General features: G+C 49.7%; 1 protein-coding gene across 6 annotated transcripts in view; it reads left to right on the top strand.

Moving 5' to 3' along the window:
- The window catches only part of NRP2 (neuropilin 2), an 89,807-nt gene that overhangs the window by 31,238 nt on the left and 41,000 nt on the right, over window positions 1–17,569 (top strand). For all 6 annotated transcript variants that reach the window (XM_008634696.2, XM_008634695.2, XM_017735691.1 and 3 more), the window contains exons 4-10: window positions 2,934–3,164; window positions 3,702–3,857; window positions 5,721–5,890; window positions 6,930–7,085; window positions 15,429–15,573; window positions 15,875–16,224; window positions 17,363–17,507. In XM_008634696.2, the coding sequence (XP_008632918.1) occupies window positions 2,934–3,164; window positions 3,702–3,857; window positions 5,721–5,890; window positions 6,930–7,085; window positions 15,429–15,573; window positions 15,875–16,224; window positions 17,363–17,507 (1,353 nt within the window). The remainder of the gene's footprint in view (window positions 1–2,933; window positions 3,165–3,701; window positions 3,858–5,720; window positions 5,891–6,929; window positions 7,086–15,428; window positions 15,574–15,874; window positions 16,225–17,362; window positions 17,508–17,569) is intronic.

The raw sequence follows: 17,569 nt of genomic DNA, 5'->3' as shown, positions 1-17,569 counted from the left end.
TCACTGACCTCACACTGGGTCCACGCCCTGACTCAGGGCACAAGGCAGTGTGGGGTGGTCCAGCTGGCTGAGGTGGCCCAGCCATGCTGTGGGAAGGGATGGCAGGCAGGAGCCCTGTCGGTCTGGGTGGGAGCCAGTAAGGGACCAAATTCATGGGGAAAAGAAGTTATTGCTGGGAGGGAAGGAGAGGAATCAAGGGCCGATCTGGAAGAGAGCAGATATTGAGTGGAGGCTGGAGCTGAGTTTGTATCCTTCGATGTAAGTCCCTGCAGTACCGCCCTCAGGTCTGAAGTGGTGCTGGGGCTCCTTTTGTCACCCCCACCCCTGCAGGCAGCCATCCTCTCCAGATACAGCCACACTTTCTTACAGCCACAGCCCATGAAATCAAGCCTGGCTAGGCAGGTTTTGGCACAGGAGTGTGGATGAGCCTGTGCTCCGGGAGCACTCCCAGCCCACATCTGCCCAGCCCCAGTCCCCGCCAGGGCTCCAGAGAGGGCGGTGGGCAGTGCTGGCTGCGGGGCTACTGCAGTACAAGCAAACTCTGCCTTCTGTCGGCAGGCAGGCTGGCACTAGCCAAGTTTCCGTCTGAGCTGTCAGCATAACCAGCAAGGGTGTCACCAGCTTTAAAGGTCATCAGATTGTCATTGTCCAGATCAGTAAAGGCATCAGTGGCTGCAGATTCCTTCTGTCTTAAAGGCGACCTAAAAAAACAACTCTTTTCAATCGAGCATTTATTTCCCCACCTTGTGCTGAATTTCCCTTATCACAGTGTGAGAGAGGAGCAATCTGCATACAAACAACCACATACCAGTCTTTGAATCCCCTGATGGGTATCAGTCAGCAGTCTGTGGGCTGACAAAAGAGCCGCCTGCCCTAGCTGGTCCAGCCTCCCTGCTGGTTCCTTTGTGAGTCAGTTTGGCAGGGCCGGCCTGAGCTCTCCAGTGCTGGGCATCAAAGTCTCTTCTCAGGCTGGCCTATGCTGCTGAAGCCAGCATGACTCCTGTTGATTATCTGCAGCTTCCTTATAAAAAGCTGATCATTGTGTTTGCTGCTATTAGCCAAAATGTAGACAAAGATGCCAAATGTGATAAGAGCCCCACGTGAGGAAACTCTTGTCTCATGTAACTACATAGTTTACATCTCTTTCCTGTCTCTAGAGGACAGTCCCTGACTCTGGGTTTAGTCCTTGATTTTCTGCCTAGCTCGGAGCTTGTCTTATTTTCACTGTTTGTTCGTCTTTCAAGGTGTTTAGAACAAAGTACACCCTTATTCCTGTTCATGGCATTATGCTGTGATTTGTGTTTGGCCTTTTTTTTTGCCTCTGCATTTTACCCCACAGGTTCACACCCGAAAAGCTGGCTGCTTCATTAGGTAGTCAATTAAGAGCCTCTCCTGAGTAGCTCTCCAGCCAGGCACTGCATAATGCAGTGCAAGATCCTGCTATTACTGCGGGCTGCTGGTCTGACTCCCGTAGGTTAATGATGAATTGAATAACAAGTCTCCCATTAGTCCTGGGAAGGCTCCTACTGCCTGGAAGAGCTGAAGCAAAAGGGTTTGTAGAGAAGGAGAGTGTCCCAGTAAAAGTGAAGCAGAAACCTTTGCAAATGCTAGTGCTGCGTTGCAGCAGTAGCCAGCAGCCTCTCACATTCCCTTTCCCCTCTGATAGCTCCAGGCTGCAGATTTCTGTTGCCTATTGTCCTGGCAAGGGTTTCAAAGTCACCGTGGTATGAATATGACATAAATTCCCCTTTCCCCAGCCACCCCGAGGCACCTTGGCTGTATGAGAGGGGGCACCGAGCTGGCCTGGCTGCAGCTGAGGCCAGTGCTGAGGTCAGCAATAAATAAGAGACAACATTGTCTGTCCTCCTCACCACGCAAAGGTCTTCCTTAAGGGTAGAAATAACTTGCATTTCTGGTGTGGATGGCTCATTCTGTGAAAAAGAGGGCTCTGTTCCAGCTCTCAGCAGAGACACCCCTGCCACGGGGCCTGTTACCCTCACTCTTGTTGTGGCCACGTTGTGGGGACATTTGCTGGAGCTGGCCCCTGTCTCTTGTGTGGATCTCGGAGGGGCTGCAGGCTAACTGTGCACTTCCCAAGGGTTTGCAGCAAACAGTGGAGACACTGGCACCCTCCCACAAGCCCTTTCACTGTGTAAATATTTGTGCTTCCAGATTTTCTCAAGAGGAAACTGAGGCACAGATGTCTGTGCTGGAAGGGTGGAGTTTGCAGGAGACTGGCCCACGGCGACAGCCTTTCCAAAAAGAATACATCCCATTACTCTTCTCTGCCCCATCCCAGGCAGCTCCTTCTGTGGACAGGGGCTCCTCCATCAGACCTGGGGCCGCTGTGGTGCCTTGCCTGCCTGGCTGCAGGTAGCAGCTGTGACATGAGTACTGTGGATGGCAGCTCCCTGCGTGCTGGCCGGCCTCTCTGCAGGCTCTGGAGCAGCACGCAGGTCTGCCAGGTCAGTGTTTGGGGGACGGGTTAGAGTGGAAAGGGCCAGCTGGGGAAGGCAGGCCAGCTTGGTGTGACCTCCCTGTCTACCACCACCGGTGTGAGGGACATGGCAGGGGGCTGGCCTGCCAAATCACATCCATGGTTTTGGATAGGATTGCTCTTCTAGTCCTGGTTTTGAGGTAATTGTCAGAAGGATCAGCAGTAGTGTACAGATTATGTTTGCAAAGCTGTCTAAGGGATTTAGAACCATGTTGTCCACTACAGTGACTTCATGGACCTTGTCTCTCCACCTGTGGAAAGCTTTGAAAATCACCTTCTCACTCCCTGCAGTAATTCCCAGAGCTCTTGAGCTGCTGGACATTTCCAGAAGTGAATACACAACCCTGCGAAGCCCAGAATGGGGTTCCCACAGTGTCAAGTTGTTGGCATTAAGCTTCATTGTTGCTAAGGTTCTGGGCTTTTCCTGCTGCTACAGGCTCCGAGGACTGCTCCAGAAACTTCACCGCCTCCAATGGCACTATTGAGTCTCCGGGTTTCCCTGACAAGTATCCACACAACCTGGACTGCATCTTCACGATCATAGCCAAGCCAAAGACAGAAATCCTCCTCCACTTTCTGCTTTTCGACCTTGAGCATGACCCACTGCAGGCGGGGGAAGGAGACTGCAAGTATGACTGGCTAGACATCTGGGATGGCATCCCTCAGGGTAAGCCACGAGGTGCTGCACTGGTTTTCTTGGCCCTTCCTGGTGTCTCACAAAGCTCCAAAACTGTGCAATCTGTGTCCAAACACCAGGGGTGCCTAACCTCAAAGGTGGCTGCAGCCTGCAACCTGCCATCAGGGCACTCCATGGCCAGCCAGGGGACAGCGTGCTTGCAGAAGGCTGCATTCATTAAACCACAAGCTACTGCTCTGTTGTAACCACTGGTCTGAAAAGCCCCATGGGACACTCCAAACACCAGCAGTTCTCCCTCAGGGAAGGGCAGTGGGTTCATGCAATGATGGGAGGACCTCGTCACTTTATAGAAAAACTGAGAAACAGAGTGGTTTGGAGTATTTCCCAACAATTGCAGAGCAATGCCTGCTGCAGTGGGTATTTCTGCACTGCATGGCACCAGGCCAGTGGATATAAAAAATAGCCCATCCCCAAAGCCTATCTTTTTTATCCTGATCAGCAATGTGTTGGTGACCCAGGAGGCTGGTGGAAAAGCAGGCATTACTTTTGCTGCTCTTTCTTTTGCAGTTGGCCCCTTGATAGGCAGGTATTGTGGCACTAAGATGCCATCGGACATCCGCTCAACCACTGGCGTCCTCTCTCTCACCTTCCACACGGACCTGGCAGTGGCTAAGGACGGTTTCTCTGCTCAGTACTACTTGAACCACCAGGAAGTCCCAGAAAGTAAGTTGGAAATGTGTGTGTATGACTTAGTTGTGTCCCCTGTGTTTCCCATCTTTCATTTGGCATATGCAGGAGTGAAGTGTGTCCAGGGGCTGGTTCTCCACCAGCAGTGCAGACAGCAGTTCCACTTATGTGTGTTCTCTCTTTCTGATAGAAGTGAGGTTTCAGTAAGAATTTCACTTTCTGACCTTTTGTTGACTTTTCACTTGCTTGTGAAGTCTTCTCAATACCTTTTGGGTTAGAATCCTTCATGCATGTGCTCAGCCCAAAGGATTTAGGGGAAGACTTCAGCCCAGCATATGCAGCAGATTCATTAAAGCATCAGGGAAAATATGTGCTCTCTCTTTCTCTAGTTTTTCAGAAATTCAGAGTCCCAAACCACAAATTGTAATTTCTTGGCTGTCTAATTAAAGATTGCTTAAAGCTCTAAGAATTTCAAGCCAAATTTTGATTATAACCTTTAATAAGGGAGGTAAATTGATGTGGAGTGAGGAGTAAGTTGTGTGTTTTGAGAATAAAGAACATTTTGATTCATTCTGGTAACACTTGCAGGCAAGGAAAGGTTTCATTTGTTTTCCCATGGTATTTTTGCATCAGAGTCACTGTTCTTGACCTCTTTTCCCAGTGAACCTCTGGATACAACAGAAGCAGCCTTCAGGACACCCCTCAGTCCCAGAGAAAGAGAGGGAGTCCCTGACCTGCCACAGCAAGCCTGTGACAGAGAGCAGGGTAGAGTAGGGGTTGTGCAGCACCAGGGCAGCAGGGTCACAACCTCTTACTCTGTGATTAAGGGATGTTCTGCTGAGGCTATGAGAGTTACAGACAAGCATGAGCTCTTCACCATTACCTATTGCCACACTCAGCTGATCTGTTCTTTAATCCCTTTTCTATTCTGTCCTTTAAAAGGAGTTGGAAATAAGATGTTGAACACAAAGCTTGAGAAATCAAGCACAAGAGCCTTTGTTAAAGGGCCAGGCCTGTTTTCATTTATGGTGGTGTAAATTGAAACTTCAATAATAGCACTGACATCCTAACCTGGCCCATCATTTCCACCCAAGGTTGACTTGGCCACATTAAAAACAGGCAGTTTGGTAGAGCCCCATTGGTTTACAGTAGCAGCATGCTTAGACCCATGCAGTATTTTCTATCACTGTCTTCTTTGCTATTGTTTTTACGGGACAGCTGCCATAAAATAGATGAGATGTGCCATAAAACTGAGCTAAATGTGACTTTTAAAGCCTTAGAAGTGAGGAGATGCAAATGAAAGCATAGAAGAGTCTTTCATAATCTTGCCTGGTTAATCCCTATGGGCCTGATACTACATACAGTGCATGCACATAGACACATACACACATGCAACCCTGCTCTCACATGCACACAAAACCTTTATACCTGCTCATTCCAATCCTTGACATGCCTGCTGGCAGCACAACAGTAAGCACCCTCCTAATGTGTCTTGTCTGTACTCCTTGCCTTGTCAGTGCTTAGATTTCACCTACAGCCTTCAGGAAGATGGGAACTTTGTGATAAGGGTACTTGGAACATCTTGTTGGAGATGGAGGGAGGGAAGGCACAGAATTGTGTCAAAACTGAGCAAAGGTGAAGAAGATAGAAAAAGGGAGAAAGATCCAGCCTGTATTAGTGTTCAGAGGGCCTTGTAAACACAAAGCTGCCCTATCTGTAATTTTTCAGTGCCATCTGTGAACACACACAACCTGCAAGATGGTGCAGATCTGTTCATCTTTCCAGACAGGCAGCTTTGCTCAGGATTAGATGGAGAGATTAGTTCAGGGCTGCCTTTCACTTGGGGGTGAAGTACTGAGACAGTAAACCAATCTCTGTGTATGTGTGTGTCTGCTCTAGACTTTCAGTGCAATGTGCCTCTGGGGATGGAGTCTGGCAGGATCTCCAACATGCAGATCAGTGCCTCCTCCACCTATTCAGATGGGCGATGGACCCCTCAGCAGAGCCGCCTCAACAGTGATGACAACGGCTGGACCCCCAATGTAGACAGCAACAAAGAGTACCTCCAGGTACCCTTCCAGCCCACTCGCCTCTTCCCCTACCAAATGGAGTGTCATGCTGTTAAACTGACCCCTGACCATAAGGCTTGTTGAATTTTTTATTGCCTCTGTGGCTCATGGGGAGCAAGCAGCAGGGGAGCTGCAATGCCTCAGTGAAATGTGGCTGGCTGGCTCTCCCATTAGCTTACCCACACAAGGACTGACTCCATCCGCTGTCTCTCTCCCACCCCCTCCTTTCTGCCCAAAACCTTGATGGACTTTCCAGCAGTCTGACAGAGACTGAGAGACCTCTGCCACTTACAAGGGCCACTGACTCCGCCACTGGCCTGAGGACCAAAGTCTCCAGGGGGTGCATAGAAAAACAACTAGAATAATATTTATCTCATCAGTGATGCAGGGAGCGTGAGCGGGCTGTGTCAGGCGGGGAGCTGACAGAGCAAAGGCTTTCCCTGGGAGCTGGTTAGAGCCACAGTGTGTCTGCACACAGCTTCTGGCCGTGTCACATCGCCGGGAGACACTGCTTGCTAAAGGGCACTACGAGCAGGAGGTGGTGAATGTCATTGCCCCTAGCAGACGTCTCATTCTTCATTCATGGCAGGGCTACTAAGCCAGCTCTGCTGACCTTTCTCAACCCATGTTGTAAAACAAACAAAAAAAAAAACCAGCAAGGGAAAACCAAGAGCTGCAGGACTTGCTAATTGATATCATGCTTTTATTTTACGTGGAAAAAGTTGGTCTCTGTCCTGCTTTAATGGACATGAGCTTCTGTGCAGATCCTATTGCTTGGTGTGAGGCAAGAAGGTGGCTTTGTGATGGTTCCATATAAACAGACATCAAGATCCTTAGCTACTCTTGTCCCAGGGTCCTATCTGGCTGAAGTCAGCCCTGGGGGAGGGTCATGCCTGTTGAACTGTGCATCCACAGATAGAGTGAGACAGGCTGAATTTGCACCTTTTTATATTTCAGAGACAGAGGGAGGAACTAATTAGCCACTCTGGACTCTCAGGTGGTCACCACTCTCTTTCTTGTCCCTTTTTCCCCTGGAAAGGTGGACCTCCACTTCCTGACTGTGCTCACAGCCATTGCCACACAGGGTGCCATCTCAAGAGAAACCCAGAAGGGCTACTATGTCCGTACCTACAAGCTGGAGGTCAGCACCAATGGGGAGGACTGGATGATGTACCGACATGGGAAAAACCACAAGGTAATAGCCTTTTTGTCTCTTTTGCCTGCACCTTGGTGAGTCTCTCAGGTAAGAAGAGGGAAGAGAACTGAGAGACTTTGCAGGCCCAGAGGGTTTAATCTGTGAGGGACCATTTTTCTGATGATGGCTAAAAGACAGATGATGCTCTGAGCAGAAATAGTCCTTTCTCCTCTGCACAGCAATGTAGAAAAACTATTCCTTGGAAAACCTGGCTGCTGCTGCATCTTTCGTGGTGGTGAGAGTATGTTCTTTGACTGCAAATGAAGGAGAAAATGTTTTCGCAGCTTGTGTTTTGCCATATAAGATTCATTGAGCTTTTATGGTCGTAGACTCGTCTGCATGCTGGGTTAACAATCACAAAACCACATGAAACTGTAGTTCAGGAGTTACTGAGGCCTGGAAATGAAAGGGCACAAATCCTAAGAGGCAATTGCACTGTCCCAGAGAACAAAATGAGCAATAAATAATGGGAAACAATTCGGGCTGCCAGAGCTGTGGGATCTGCACTAGCAGGGATGGTCAGCAAGGGTGCATTGAGCCCTGGGAGCTGTGCATGCTCTTGCTCTGTTGCTGGGACACACACAGAGACGGGAGCAAGGAGAAGGGAGGGTGTTCATCCATTTCACACCATATGGGTGCTGGTGTGTGGCCAGGAAAGATAAACTTGGAGTGGTCTGCGTGGGAGGTTTGGGGTGTGGGGAGGAGGGTTAAGGCAGCCATGGTGCCAGGCAGGTTTTTCTCTGTCAATTGCTTTGGTCATGTGGTTGTTCCCTGGTTAAGGGTGCCTCAAGAAAGCATTTTCCTACTCTTCTGTGGCACCCACCAGCACTGCTGCTGTGTTCAGGTCCTCCCTGCTGATGTGCCATAGTGTGTCTGTGTGAACTCTGTGGCTGGGGTCCCACACACCTCCCCCACACACGCATCCCAGTGATTTTCAATTGCTCAGCACTTCTATTAAATTAGCTGTCCCTTCCATTTGCTGGCACGGGCCCTGCTGGCATGAAATGCAGTAGCCTGCCTTGTCCAGGATTCATCCAGACATTTCCTTCCCTTCCGGGCTGTGTGATTTCCCCATCCCCACAAGTATGTCTTAGGTTCAAATTCCCTCTGCTTCCCAGAATGAGTCCTCTCTGTGCAGATGTCCCGATCAGGGTCTCATACCTGCAATATTTGGAGTATTTAAACTCCTCATATGCCACTGAGGGAGTGTTAGTCCTATTTTAGAAGTAAGGAAATTGAGGTACTTGGGCAGCCCAGCACCATGTAGGGGAGTCCTCAGCTGGGCTCCCCCAGATCTCAGGTGGGCTGTCTCCAGGACAGTAGCTCATGGCAGAGCTCATGTATAGCTCTAACACAGTGCCCATGCAGTGGTGTGGAGCCTCTGTGCTCTCCCAGGACCCACTGGTCACAGCAGACCTTTCTGTGAACTGGGGCCATCTCTCCTCACCCCAGGTGAGTTTGGGGACTCATTGGGACTTTTTCTTTAAGCTGAGGCAGGCAGGAGATATGCATCATGCTGGGCAGAGAGGTGAGCTATGTACACAGCTCAGTGTTTCAAATAACCACTGAGAATAAATTTACCTTTTCAAGTCTTTACTGGCCAGGAATCTGCAGCTGGAGGGTGGGTTTAGTTGCAGAGGAGAATAAATGTCCCATCCTTGCTGTCCTGGGTGTTGGACACTGGTTCCTCAGCCAGGGCAGAGCAGGAGAGCATGACTGGTTTCAGTGCTGCTAAGTCAATTTACATTGCTCCAGCAAGACCCTAAAGCCTGGCTGGTGTCAATCCAAAACAGTCCCACAGCCACCTGAATTGCCACAATTTCAGGATTTGGTCCTTGATTCCTGTCAGCTTTTTTCTACTCTGTTTTCTCTTCTTTTAAAAAAAGTGGAAAATTCAAACCTCTTCTTTTTCACTCCTCTGTTCCCATGTTCTGGCCGTAATTTAGCAGACACCTCCCAAGGTTGGAGGATAAGTAATTTTTTTTGGTGGCTCACCTACCCCTTGCATCTGGGTGACCGCTTTCCTGCCCCGCCAAACAACTGGCCACCAGCTGCTGAGCTGCAGTGGGGCCAGGGCAAGGCCACTCACTCACAGAGCTGGTGCTGGGGAGCTCTGGCCCCACATTCCGTGCCCACGTTAATCCCTGCTGTTCCTGGACTAGGCAAGCTCCCAGATGTCTGTTCAAGGTGCAGCTCCCTCCCTGCGTCAGCGCGGAGCTCCACACAGCCTGGGCTGCAACGCTGGAGCGAGCCATGCCAAATAGATTCGTCAAGTCTGCCGCAGCTTGATTTGGTGCCATGAGGAGCAGGGAGGGAGGGAAGGTGTGGCCAGACAGGCACTCTCTATATACATGCAGATAGATACATATATATATATAGACACACATATAATACACGTATGTATATCTGCACATCCACATTTATATATGCACATGCACACATAAGCATATGGGGTGTACCAAACACTGCTCTGAATTTCTGCCAGCTCTGTGGGCCAAAAGCAATGCTCTGCCATGTATAGGTGGGTCAGCTAACATTCACATCTTCATCAGGGAGCTAATGCAAGAGAAAACCAGAGAGTGCAGGAGGGGCGGGGAGGGGATGATGCTCCCTGCAGAGGATGGGAAGCTCTGACCGCCTCTCTTTTGCCCCCTGCTTCCCCTCCCTCCGGTGTTTCAGATGACAGTGGGGCCAGGGTGTTTCCCTGCCAAATGTGATGGCTCACCTTTGAGTCCCCAGCTGCTGGCAGTCAGCAGCAAGGGAAATGGGAAAGGCAGGATGGAGCAGCGGAAAATGTGATTAATATGTGCTCGCAGCAGACAGGACTGGCTGGGCTGTTTCCGTGACGAGCACTGCTATGTTTCTGGGATGGGGAGGCAGTGGGAAGGCAGCCGGCAGGAGGGGAGCCCCACACTCACACCCTCCCCTTCCCACCCTATCCCTGCCAGGTTTTCCCCCTTCCTGGCAGCCCACTCCCCACAAAGCCTGGCCCAGCACACACAAGATGTCCCCCTGTCCAGGGGGTGGTGCTCTGTCTTTCCCTCAGGCATGGGACCAGGGGGAGAGGCTAACCCAGCAACCAGGCCAGAGTTCCCGAGCTGTCTTCCTGTGTGTCTCCTCGAGAGAGGAGACAGGGAGGAGAGTGGCCACTACCACGTGCCATCCCGCACTTGCCCCTTACTACTCACCAGTATCCCCCCACCAGGGGAGAGGGCCAAACCAACACTGCTGCAGAAAGGCTGGTCTGGCTCTTGCCCTCCTTGTTGCATCCGCCTCTTGTGACCTGGGGCCAGGCTGATGGCCTCAGAGGTTATCTTCCAGGCAGCAGCCCTGGTGTGCAGGTGGTTTGCAAATGTCTTTAGAAAACAACAACTCTTCTTGAACCCAAGGAAGGAAAAGAGCACCTGGCAGGATCTGACCTTTTATTTTTGTCCAATTTTATTTGGACAGACTCAACTATGAGGATTTTATCAGAAAACCAAGTTCTCATCCATTCTGATCGCTTCCTTCCTTGTAGCATCTCGGGCTCCAGCTCCCATGTGGTCTGAGCTGCTCCATCTTAGTAACTGCGGAGATAAGCTCACGGCCATCATCTAGTGTGGTGAGGGACTGGGGAATGGATGGATTTCAGGAATTGGAGTGGGTCAGGACCATGATGAGTGCTGCTCTCACTGCCTCCATTGCTCTGTAAAATGCAACTGAAACATTTGTTTTCAGAACCTGTAGAAGTCAATGGACAAGAAATGGCAGCAAGATCCAACTGATGTGCATTTTTCATTTCCTACTCATTTTGATGGTTTTGTGCTTGTTATTAGCTAACTTTCCTGGGTGGCATTTCAGCTGGTAGCTGAATTGCACAAAGGCTGAATTGCTGTAAAGAGCAGTATCTCAGCTGCACATTGGAGGTGGGGACATCAGAGGTTTTTGGTGCTGGCAGTGAATATTGAGAATGACTCCTTGGAGACCCTTGTGCCTTCCTTTAGGAGTGTTCCTCTGTCTTTTCAGTTCTTAATTGCATCTCCTGTATTTATTCACCTGAGGAAGAAGAGAAAAGCGTTCAATCCTGTGGTTTTTTTATCTGGAAAACACAGGAAAAGCTCGCGCAATGAGCCACAGGGCCACAAGTGTTTCTGTGCAGAGACATCATGGTGCAGAGGATTTGCCCAGAAACATCCAGGTCCCAGCCTGCTTCTGCTGCTTTTGCAGGCAGGACAAAGACATCAGGCTGTGCCAAAGGCAGCCTTGCGCATTCACCCTTGGTGCAGTACCTGGGGAGAATTACAGCCCTGGCTTTCCTAGCAAGGCTGCAGCTTTGTATTTCTGGGCCTGATATCTCCTTTGCAGGCTAACATAGTACCACTCCTTGTGTCCCTGATGACTCCCAAATCTGAGTGGAGCCTCTCACAGACACAGAGCTGGCAAGCCCAGCCCAGCACACTGTGCCTTGCCCAGACGCTGTGCTTTGTTGAGTGTTGCCAAGTATCATTTTTCTTTTAACTCCTTGTTCCTGGATTTAATAAATCCAGAACTATCCACCCTCCACTTGAGCCAGAATCCTCCCACCATCAAACATGCCCCATTTTATGCCTTCCCTATCTGACAAGGAAAATAATCTCCCCTACTTTTCTCCTTCATGCTTCTTTGTCTAAATCCTGAAGCTCTAATCCTGTTAGCATGCTCTGTTCCAGAGCTCTGTCTCCACAGGAGTAACATAATCCTGCAGTAAATCTAGTGGGTCCGAAGAGATGCATACATATGGACAAAGGCAGGGCTGCTGCCATCCCTGGCCTTCTCCTCTTCCTCCCTCAGCCACTTGCTTCAGCTCCCCAAGAAATTGCATAGTGGCCAAGCAGCATAATAAATAGAACAGGAGAGAGGTACTTCCTACCCCTCCCTGACTCCCTGCCTCTTCAACTTCATGGCACTTTTTGTTTCCCTGTCCTTCATCTCCTTCACTCCAAACTGCCAATGGCACAATTCCCATATCCACTGGAACTAATGTAGCTTCAGAAATCCTCCCATCACCCTATGATGGTTCCAACATGTCAGAAATGCGACTTGTAAATGCTGGTGTGGAGCTTGCATGTGTATGCACATAGAAAACTTTCGCAGTCCTCCTCTAGCCTAGACATCATGTCCCCTACTTTTACAGCCTCTCCCCTACCACTTGCTTTCTGCAGCAAATTAATTAAGCAGGTCAGCTCTCATTGATTATCAATTTAATTTTACATGCAGACCTGCTGTCTGGACTAAAACAGAAGTAAACATACAGTGTATGGGGAGAAGATAGGCAGCTTTTTGATGCAGCAATGAAAGCGAGTTCCCTTGACTGTTTCTTGGAAGGTGTTTTTAATTTGTTAATGGTTTTCCCATTCATCTTCTGGCTCCATCACCTTTCAATGTGTGTTCATGTGCATGCGCATGTGTGCTCTCCACTGAGTGTATATCTATTTATCTATCTATCTCCCTAGATCACAGCCAGGTATTTTTTTTTCTGCTGGTGTAAATTACTGTGACTTCTTATACTTCGATGGTGATATGTTGATTTACACCATTCGAAGACTTGGCTCAAAATATGTGCTGAGTGGGATGGGAAGCAGATAGGACGGGAGGAATAGCAATGTTCTATTTTGGTAGAGAGGGAAGAAATCTTTGCTTTCTTGGCACTCCCAATTTCACACATTTTCTTGCTAGTTCTTCCTATGCTATGAGTGCTAATTTGAGGCAGGATGTAGAGCCTGTTGAAGTCAATGGGCCTCTCTCCACAGTGTACTGGGGTTCTGGGGTCAGCATTTTCAGTACAGGGAAACCAGGCAGTCAGGGTCAGACCCTGGTCAGCAGCTGGGTCCTGCAGACTCACAGTGCACTTCCACTTGGGAAGGAGGCTGAACGAGCAGGCATGTGGGAATACCCCAGGTCTCTAACAGCACCAAGCACATGCCCTCTGAAAGTGGCCCCTTTCTGTTATGCTGAATGGGGTGCGAAGCAATGACTTGCTGTGATCAGTTGGGGCTGTTCAGAAGCGAGGTTCAATGGAACAGATCCTGCCAGTGCAACTGATAGCAGAGCTGGAAGTCAGGTGCCAATTCTGCCCTCACAAGCTGGCAGTCTGGAGAGTCATGGCCCAGATTCAGAGTTCATAGCTTGTTGAATGTGATCTAGCCTGCGTAAGTTGCTGATTTCTAAATTGAAAGCAGAATTGAAATTGCTCTTCTTGGAAGTGTGTGGTTGGGACCAAAGTCATCTAAGAGATGTTTCCAGCAATGCCTATAGTAGTGATAAAGTTTTTGGGCTCAGTCCTGCTTCTGCTTTCTGTCAAGTTTGACTGTGCAGAAGTCAGCAACAAATTATGCTGGTGTAAATTTGGATTCTGGCCCCTGATGCTCATATATGTGAAGTGAGCTAAAAAGACCAAACTTGAAATATGTTAAATCAAAAAGAGCAGCAAACCTCATCAGTGAGTGTTAAACATGCTGGTCCATATGCAACCTTTGGCTCATAGAGTCTTCACACTGCTGATGGTGGGAAGCAAAGAGAGGTTGCCAGGAGAAGACTCCACTGGACTTGCTGCCCTTGGACATCTGCTGGGGCCACCATTAGGAGCCATCTGCTGGGAGAGAGGGATCTTTGGTCTGACCTGACATGCTGCTCCTTGTGCTAAAATAGTTGCACTGGCTCAGATTAACATTTCCTGTCCTCTGGTGTTAGGTTCAGAGGTAAGGTGTTTTGTGTCAGCTTCTGTGTTGGCATAAAGCTGAAGGCTTTTCTGCAGTATAGAAATATATCCTTTCAAACTGTGTGTGTGTCTGTGCCCATGGGTTTACAAGACACACACACACACATGCCCGAAGAGTGTTTCTCAGTAACCACTCTTCTTACAGCCCTCCTGCTGGAAAAAAAGGGTATTTGGTGTCTGCTGAGCAAGGAAAAGGATGGGAAGTGAGGTCAGACAGGATAAAATAGGATATTAAAAACACATAAACCATGCTGTGTTGCTAAACGGTAGCAGCATGATATATATTCTCTAGATTAGCATTTCTGCTCAAGTTCACATCAACCCCACATCCCAATTACCAGCCAGATTTGCAACTGAGTCCCTCTGTGGGGTGGCTGCTCCCTGCCCTGAAGAATTGGATGGTGGTGTGCAGAGGCAGCCCAAAGCTAGCTGGGATGCAGTGAACAGCCCTGTAAACACCCTCTGCATACCCTGGCGTGCAGGATCCTGGGAGAAGAGCAGTAACATGTGCCATCTGCAGCCCTAGAGCCATGGGAGGCTTATAAAATGCTTTCTAGCTGCTATTCAAGGCAAGGAGCCAGGATACCGCCTCACCCCTTCTTCTGTCCTGAATTGTTTGACTCCTGCCTCCCACAGGAGACTGGTGCCAGAGATTATACTCTCCTGCTTTCCTGAGACAAACTTAGTGGGAACTCTTGTGCTTAGTACATATATACATGGTAGGAGCTTGTAGAAGAACCCAGCCAGCCATCTCAGTGTGGATGTGGTTCCAGGCTGAGATGGGAGGATAGTCTAGCCCTGTCCTGAAGTGCCGGCATGCTTGGAGGGAAAGCAGGCAATGCCTGCAGCCTTGGTCAGTGAGCTCTAGTGCTTTATGCTGTGGCAGAGAAAGGGTTGAAAATTACCCTCCCATTGGGTATTTCCTCTTTCCCACTGTGGCTTTGCAGCCTAAAATGGAAACACATGTATCCAGTCCTTGTCCAGCCTATTTTAAAAATGGGCAGAAGAGGTGGATCTAACATCCATCTGGTAGTTATTGATTATGGCCATCTGGTAAGGCAGCAGCCTTTTCATACCATGTGGGATCATAAACTCCCAAAGAGCTGTCTCCATGTGGCAGGTTGCATGTGCATGGGAGAGGCAAAGGCAGGGGCTGGCTGAGGCAGCAGCTTGTCACCCCAGGCAGAGGTGCATCCTTCCTGCTCACACCACTGCTTCCACATGATGTTTGCCAGTGGAGCTCAGTGCAAGGATGCATCAGGACATCAGCCTGTTTGGGAGCATCTGCCCATTTGTGCTGGAGCACATCTAGGTTTGGCAGCTCGAAGCAGCTGAGGCCTGATAGTCTGAGGTGCCTCAAAGTGCTGTGAGAGGCAGTCAGGCAGAAAGCTCCTGGCTCTCCTGGCTGATAGGTGGGTCCATCCACCATGCTGTCCTGACAGTGGCTCACATCTCCCTGCTGGTCCCTGGTGCTTGCCCGGGTTGGAGGCTGGCCCTGATCAGAAAGCCTTTCCTTGGTTTTCCCTGCTGAGATTATTTTGACTGCTTATCAGGTGAGGATGTAACAGTGTGTGCAAATGTACATTTGTGCCTCCCTTCCCTTGCAGACATTTCAGGCCAATGAGGATGCCACAGAGGTTGTTCTCAACAAGATCCACAGCCCAGTGCTCACACGCTTCGTGCGCATCCGTCCCCAGACCTGGCACAATGGCATCGCCCTGAGGCTGGAGCTGTACGGCTGCCGCATCACTGGTGAGGGTCCCCTTCTCCCCTTGGCTTCGGCGCTGCTCTCTGTCCCTCTAACAGCCTGCCCTGGAGTGCTGTCCCTTGCCGCTGTCATGGCTGTGTGGGGTGGGAATGGTGACGCTGTGAGCAGCATGGAGACATCCATCACAAGGGATAGGCTTGGAGGGACAGGAGTCCAGGTCCTGGAGGGAGGGGGAAATGCCCAGTGCTGCTGTTGGTTTAGTGTCCAGAGTTTAAAGCTGTGAGGAGAACCAGGAGCACTTCCCTTCAACTACCCTGACTGTTCATGCTCTTTCCTCCCCTGCAGATTCACCCTGCTCCAACTTGCTTGGAATGCTTTCTGGCCTCATTCCTGACTCACAGATCTCCGCCTCTTCCATCAGAGGCTATGACTGGTCTCCCAGCATGGCCCGCCTGGTGAGCAGCCGCTTGGGCTGGTTTCCTCGTGTCCCCCAAGCCCAGCCTGGGGAGGAGTGGCTGCAGGTGGACCTTGGCGTCCCGAAGAACATCAAAGGCGTCATTATTCAGGGGGCTCGTGGAGGGGACAGTGTGACCACCACTGAGTCCCGTTCCTTTGTGAAGAAGTTTAAGGTGGCCTACAGCATGAATGGAAAGGACTGGGACTTCATCCAGGACCCCAAAACAATGCAAGCCAAGGTAGGCACTACCTGGAGCAGCTGCAAAACAGGATATGTTTCTGACTAGCTTCAATCTGCCTGACGGGGTCTTGGGAAATTGGCTGTCCATGCCCATAGTGACCTTGGGAGCTTGGGGTTGTCACCATGAAATCCCAAGCTGTGTACCATAGTGCTGCTCCAAATCTGTACTAGAGGCCGTAGGTTCCACCTTTCCCCAGGGATGTCAATTTATCTTCATTTTCTGTTGTGGACCAGGTGTGGGGATGTGGACATCACCGGCTGTTTCTCCCAGCTTCTGCAGGTCAGAGTCCAAAAGATGGTGTGTTCAATTATGTTTTACACAAACTAATTACATACTTTAAGGGCAAAGGTGTGGCTGTTGTGGTGTGCGCCTCCGAAAGAGGAAAACAAATCATGACTTCTCTTTAGGAAATTTTCTATATCTGAAGTCCCTTTGCCACACTGGTGTGACCCTGTGTAGTGGTTTGCTATCCGGAGCTATGCTTGCTAACCCATGACACCCTGAAATTCCCCATATTTTTTCCTTATCATTGGAGTTCCCCATAATCTTTCTGCTTAGTGGTATGGGAGTGACTGGGGGCATGAGGAATAAATAAGTTCTCTGCTACTGACTGTTCTGTTTTTATGCAAACTCCTCTGCTTAAAATTTGGGTAAGTTTTAATTTTTCCTGATCTTCAAATGAGTGCTGATGCTATCTATAGCCCTCTGTTTATTCCCCACAGACTTTAGTTCGTGCACGTAAGCTGCAAAGCAGCAGTACTTGGACTGAGGAAAACCAAGCACTTACACTATCCTAGAACATGCAGTAGCTTCTTTATTTACCAAAGGAAAAATCTGATCTCATTTCTATTTGAAGTTAGTGGATATTCCCCAGGCTTCCCCTGCATAGCCTGGATTCTCAGCAGAGGCCAGGACAGATTGTGCAAGTTTCTTAGAAACAACCTGGTTGGTCCTCTTAAAACTGAGAAAGAACAGCCCAATTTCTGCTCAGCTGTGCTCAATGGCCTGGAGTCTGACAGCTAAACTGTTTCAAAGTATGGCTGCATTCTGCCGGACCCAAAATATCAAGTCTGGCTGAAAGCATGTGAAATGCACACATGTCTTGCCTTTTCTCTCTCTCTTTTTCTCTCTGTAGCTTTTTGAAGGCAACATCCACTATGACATCCCTGAAGTCCGGAGGTTTGACCCTGTTCCTGCCCAGTACATCCGAGTGCACCCAGAGAGGTGGTCCCCAGCGGGAATAGGAATGCGCCTGGAGGTGCTGGGCTGTGACTGGACAGGTAGGAACCCCTACACCTCTGCCCACCGGCTGCCCTCGGGGGCCGCCCGGGACCAACACACA

The sequence above is a fragment of the Corvus brachyrhynchos genome, unplaced genomic scaffold (assembly GCF_000691975.1).
Source record: "Corvus brachyrhynchos isolate BGI_N302 unplaced genomic scaffold, ASM69197v1 scaffold255, whole genome shotgun sequence".
In the NCBI taxonomy this organism is placed as follows: Eukaryota; Metazoa; Chordata; class Aves; order Passeriformes; family Corvidae; genus Corvus; species Corvus brachyrhynchos.
This window is presented reverse-complemented; position numbering and strand designations above follow the sequence as displayed.